The sequence below is a fragment of the Dama dama genome, chromosome 1 (genome assembly GCF_033118175.1).
Source record: "Dama dama isolate Ldn47 chromosome 1, ASM3311817v1, whole genome shotgun sequence".
NCBI lineage: Eukaryota > Metazoa > Chordata > Mammalia > Artiodactyla > Cervidae > Dama > Dama dama.
The window spans coordinates 53627271-53633364 of record NC_083681.1 but is presented as its reverse complement, the minus strand read 5'-3'; the positions used below and the strand labels follow the sequence as shown (position 1 = coordinate 53633364).

General features: G+C 58.6%; 1 protein-coding gene across 1 annotated transcript; it reads right to left on the bottom strand.

Annotated features, from left to right (window-relative positions):
* Positions 1-2594: 2594 nt before the first annotated feature.
* Positions 2595-5815, bottom strand: TPBGL (trophoblast glycoprotein like). Its single transcript, XM_061150500.1, has one exon. It carries the CDS (start codon positions 5334-5336, stop codon positions 4167-4169), a length of 1170 nt encoding a protein of 389 aa, XP_061006483.1. The 5' UTR covers positions 5337-5815; the 3' UTR covers positions 2595-4166.
* Positions 5816-6094: the final 279 nt, after the last annotated feature.

Sequence of the window (6094 nt, the reverse complement as noted above, 5' to 3'; positions counted from 1 at the left end):
CACAGACTCCTAGGCACTGGACACCAGGGAAGTCTTTAACTTACCTGCTCTTTAAGGGCACATCCTGGTTGGAGCTTCCTCCCGGCACTTGGCCCCTGCAGTCCCCTGCCTACCTCACACTTCCAGCAGCATTCACAGCATCTGATTAGAGGGGGAGGCTGGCCATTCGGTGGGTCCTTGGTGCTGCTGATAGGGTCTGCAGTGAGGGGGTGACATCAGGGTGTCAGGGGAGAACCAGCCAGACCCCTCCATCTCACCTTTTTCTGCAAGGCCTCTTTGTGGCCCCTTCCCTTACCCCCATGCCCATCTGGCCTCCTGTGGACACAGCTTAGCTGATTCCTCTGTCTCCTGTGCTCAGCATGAGGCTTGCCACAAAAAGGATGGGCACAAAAAGAAGGAAGGAACAAGCAAGAGAAGCATGCAGTTCTCCTGGCCCACATATCGCATCTCCCTGCTTCCCTGGGTTCTCCTCTGAGGGTGGAAGTCCCTCTAGTGCAGTGGAGAGTGAGGGGAACGCAGAACCATCTTACCCACAAACATCTTCCTATCTACCCCAGCCATAAATGGTCTTTTTGAATTCTCAGACTAATAGATCTTCCTGCCTCCACGCCTTTGCAGAAGCTGATTCTTTTGATCTTTGTTCAGCAAACTCCTATTCATCCTTCAAAATCCTGTTCAAACGTGACTAAGAAATTTCCTTAGACTGGATACAGGAGCCTCTACTCTGAGCACGCAGTTTCCTGTGACTTCGTTTCTCTAGAATTTGATTGAATATAATTTCTCCCCCAGGTCATTAGCTTTTCTAGGACTGGCAAAGTTGTATTCAGTAGAGAGTTAGCAAATGGCTGGATCTGCAGAAGAGGCTGGGGCCCCTGGGGACCTGCTGATCATGCCATAAAGCCCAAGGCCACTGTAAGACTGCAAGAAGGGAAGCAGCTCAGAGACAACATTTAATGGGAATCAGTGAATGACACTAAGGTTAAATATCAACTAGCATAACTTAGGTACTCAATTTGTTGATTTTTGACAACTATTGATTTGACACTTAGCATCAGCTCTCATCTAAAACCCTCAAGGATTTTTGCTGACAGTGAGCCACAGCTAGTAGCATGTTATATATGCCAGGACTTACTGCAGTCTTAGGTTACAGTGCCAGAGGACATGTCTTTGGAACTGAGGGCGGGGGTGACCTGTTAGAGATACAGTTCTCTAACCTTGTTAGAAACCATTACTATTTTGTCCTGTGGGACTGGCGGGGCACTCTTTGAGGGCCACTGACAGATGGAAATGCTTCAAAAGAATTTAACCCTTTCTCATGAGGAATGACTGAGAGCAGGGGTAGGGAATTTGCTTGGAGAATATAAGGAGACTCGTACACTGCCAACCATTCGGAGAAAAGCCAGCTGGGGTGAGGAGTGTTCTTGGCCTCAAGGCAAAGCTGGGACTGTCAAGGAGTCCCAGGTTGCTTTCTCTGGCCCTAAAAGTGGAAGGGAGGGATTGGGCTCCTCACAGAGAGAGGGTGCTCCTTGCTGACACAATTTACCAGATTTCCCACATCACCTCGGAGGTCCCTTTCAATGTTTATAAGACACACATTCTAGAACTTCAAGATTCTAAAATGCCAGATTTCTAGACATTCGCCATGCAGTTCCAGGGCTCTGAGACCCTAAATGCAAAATAATCCAGCCTGGGGACCTTGGGGAGGAGAGAGCCTCCTGTCCTGACCCCACTGACCTAGAACCCACCTGTCTTCTTGTCCACATATCTCAAAGGACTATTTTACACACAGACACACACACACACTGCTAGGCTGCCTCCCCTCAGCCTCTCATATACTCAAGGTGCAGGTCTTAGCCCTGCAGCCAGGAGAGCATGGCATGAGACAGGACATAAGGGAGGATCAGGTAATTCAACAGAGGTGCTGTGCTTAGTCGCTCAGTCGTGTCCGACTCTTTGACACCCCATGGACTGTAGCCTGCCACGCTGCTCTGGCAAGAAGACTGGAATGGGTTGCCATGCCTTCCTCCAAGGGATCTTCCCAACCCAGGGATCGAACCCAGGTCTCCTGCATTGCAGGCTGATTCTTTACCATCTGAGCCACCAGGGAAGCCCAATTCAACAGAGGAGATGATGCCAAAGCAGCAGATCACGCGTCCTCCTCTTTACTGCCTGAATTAACTGCCTCTGATTCTCTGTAGCTGGACTTCCTCCCTTGACAGCCTCATCTGATGCTAGTTAATTTATCAGTCTAACGACATCACCCCCATGACCCCCCACTCCACCCAGTGTTGAGGAGTTGAAGGGTAAGAGGATGAAGAGGGTCCCACCCTGGCTGTGGATAACTCTACCTCAGAATGAAAAGCAAAACTGGTTTGGAGAGCCATGCCATCCCAATAAGAAGTCCCTCCATATGTCTAGCCCCAATTCTACAATGTGCGGTCAGAGCCTGTTTTTTCCCCACCAGTCTGAGAAAAGACATCAAGAGTCACTGCTTCATCTCAGGAAGGACCAAAATGCTCTAAGTGTCCCCTCCCACCCCCTTCAGTGACCCAGGTCAGCAAGAATGACATGGCACCACTTCCAAGAGCAGAGTATCTGAGATTATTGCAGACTTTATAGAAAACTGCCCAAAGGAGATCCAGGTTTCCGGAGGCGAGGGCGGGGGGAGGCCTCAAGCCAATATGTTGGAGGAGGGTGACTTCCTGTGTGCAGAGGCAGCACAGGCCAGCCATTCTGCTTGACCTAGGGGTGGGAGTCAGGGAGAGGCAGCCCCCTCCCACTCACCAATTGTGCTTTGGGATCATGCAGAAGGCAAGGCGCTGAGGCTCTGACCCTGGACAGGAGGGCTTGTGCCTGAGACAGGAGGAGAGGCCCCCTTCCTCTTCCAGAAGTCATATCGGGCAGGGGGTGGGCAAGGATGGCAAGGTGGCAGCGAGGAAACCTCAGGGGTGAAGAGTCACATAGGTGGGAAAGAGGATGTGGCCAACAGCTCCCAGCCCTTCAGAGCCTCCTCCTCCACCCCTCTCTGTGGCACAAAGGTCAGCTGACCCTGGTTCTAAGGTCAGCCCATCTACTCTGCACCCCCAGGACTCTCTCCTCCAGGATCTCTCATGAGGATCTGCTAGCATGGTTGGGGGGGGGGGGGTGGTGCTTGGCACCTGCCTGTTTTGCAGGGCTAGAGAGCTCATCCTAAGAGGAAAGGGGGGGTGGGCATCTTTCAGGGATGGAGTCCTCACTGGACCTGACCCAGTGAGTGGCAGATGTGGGTACTGAGTGCAAGCAATGGGTGTAGAGAGAACTGAGAGCCCAAAACTTGGGTAGAGGGATGAAACTCAGATCGGGGTGAAGAGCTGAGAGTCTCAGATTGGGCACAAGGGCTGAGTATTGGGGTATGAGAGCCCAAAGTGGGAAATGCTGATGATCGGCTCCACACTAAGGGTTTAACGGGGTGTCCCTGTCCCTGTGATGGGAGAGTTAGGAGCTGAGCGCTAAGCCTGGGCCAAGGAGGGGCTTGAGCTAGAGCTGGGGTGGTGGGTGGTATGAAATACATCCTCAGATTGGGGGAGGGTGCTCAGCCCTCAGAGCCCCCAGATGTAGGTCTGTATGCAGGATGAGCTGGTATAAGAGAAAAAAGGCTCAAAGTCTACAAAAACCTTCTGAAGGGGGTGCTCTGATTCTGAGACTAGAATGGGATGTGAGGGCCCCTGAGCCCTAGAAGGGAGCTGAGGGCTGCGAGCTGGAGTGCAGTTTAGGGGGACGTTTCCTGCTGAGAGGTCTGGGTTCAAAGCACAGGGTGGTGGAAGCAGTCTCAGGGCCTTGGGATAGGACAGGGTCTCCGAGTGAGTCCTGAAAGGGGGAAGGGGCTTCGGGTGGTTCAGGAGGGCTTTCAGAGCCTGGGATGAGTGGATGGGGGCGGGGGGGGCGGTTCTGGAATCAGAAGAGGGTGTCTCTGGGTCTTCGATGGTGACAGCTCTCAGAAGCTGGGGAGAAGGGGTACAGCTCCAGGCCCCTGGATGGGGGAGATGCCACAATCCAAACGTCTCAGGGCAGGGGCAGGTCTCAAAGCCTCAAGCTCGCGGGTGTCCCATACCCACGGTCTCGGGCGAGGTGGCCTCAGTAAGGTCATCAGCTGGCTGGGGCAGTCCCCAAGTCAGAACAGGCGAAGCTCAGAGGCCCGAACCCGGTGAAGTGGCGCGAGAGCCGGCGGGGGCTGCCGGGGCGGGCGCGCGGCGCGGGTCGGCGTCCTGCTCATAGCGGTAGTGGTAGCCCTCCATCTGGTCCCGGCACGCCTCACGCAAGTTGCGCATCCAGCGCTGGATGCCGCGGCGGTTTAGGTAGAGCACCATAAGGAAGATGAGGCCGATGAGCGCCAGAACCAACCCGAAGAAGACGTAGGAAGCTTCCAGCTCCGGGCCGGCGAGCTCCACTTCATCCCCGCGACCGTCTGCATCGCCGTCGGCGCAGCGCAGCCGCGCCTCGTCCAAGTCCAGGAAAGGCCGATTGTGCAGCGCCCGCGGGGCGGCGCAGCGCAGGCGCCGCGCGTCGGGTACGCGCTCCGTGGCGTTGCGCAGCCAGGCCAGCAGGGGGCGTGCGGCGCAGCCGCAGCGCAGGGGGTTGTCGGCGAGCAGCAAGCGCGGCGCGGGGAGGCCGCCATCGCGTTCGAGCGCCCGCAGCTCGTCGGGGTCCAGGCCGGCCAGCGCGTTGAGGTGCACATCCAGCTGCTCCAGGCGCGGCCGGCGCAGAGCGGCGGGCGGCAGGCGGCTAAGCGCGTTGCCCGCCAGGCCCAGGAGGCGCAGCTCGTCGAGCGGAGCGAGCGCGGCGTCCAGCGCGGCCAGCAGTGCGGAGCCGCCCCGCGCCAGCGCGTGGTTGAGCTGCAGCGAGCGCAGCGCGGGCAGCCCGCGGAAGGCGCCGCCGCCTAGGGTGCGCAGCGGGTTGTGGCTCAGGTCGAGCGCCGTCAGACTGGGTAGCCCGTCGAAGGCGCCGTCCTCCACCACCTCGATGTTGTTGTGCGTGAGGCGCAGCGCGGTCAGGTGCGGAAGGCGCACGCCGCCCTCCGCTGCCTCCTCCCCGTCCGCGTCCCCGCCGGCGAAGGCGGCCGCGCGCAGCACCGTCAGGTTGGCGCCCACGATGGTGAGGTTGCGCGCGTCGGGTGGCACGTCCCGCGGCGGCTGCCGGAGCTCGGCGCCGGACGCGCAGCGCAACATCAGCTTGGGGCCGCCGAAGCAGTAGCACTGGAAGGGACAGGGCGCGGCAGGTCGGCTCAGCGCCGCCGCCACGAGCAGCAGCCCCGGCAGCAGCGGGCCCCTGTGCTCCGGCTGTCCCGCGCGCGGGGCCATCGCAGCTGCCCCCACATCCAGCGCCCGGGTCGCGGCGCTCACCAGTGAGTTCGGAGCGCCTTGGGGGCGGGGAGGGGGGCGGGTGGGGCAAGTCCTTGACTCGGAGCGCCCGGCGGTCGTGGTCCTTCGGTCCGCTGGCTCTAGAGTCCGAGGAACCTTCACTTTCCTGGTTGGGGCGAGAGGGGACAGGCAGGGAGCGGAACCCCCCGCCCCCGGTGCCCTCTTCGCCCTGCGCACCGGCCTCCGACTTCCGCGGCTGTTCTGGGCTCAGAGCCGAGTGGGCAGGGTTTGCCTCCCCCCTCCCCGCCTCCTAGCCGCCTCCTCCGCCCCCAGCGGTGTCTCCGCGCCCTCCTAGCCGAGAGGCGGGGTGGGAGGCTCCCGAGAACCAGGGCTTTGGGCTGCTGCTCTTGTTCTTCTCCCTTTCGGCTCCCGGGCTGATGTGAAGTTTGACTCTCCGAGGTTCTGACTTAGTTCCCTCTCATCTCCCCCACCCTCCGCGTTTAAGCTGGTTCCTTCCTCTTACCTCTCAAGCACGTGTGGGGCGGGGCGGGGCCGGGCAGGGGAGAGCTGGCAGGTGGGTCAGCATCTCCAAGGGAGAATTTAGGGGCAGGATTTTAGAGTTCCTCCTCCAAGTGCAGGCAGGGATGAGGGGTCAGCTGGGAAAGTTCCTCGTTTTTCAGCTGCTTCCTAATTCCTGTGATCACGGAGAGGGCTGTGCTAGGAAAGGAAAATCCCCAGCCTCAGCCCCCTCTTCTGCC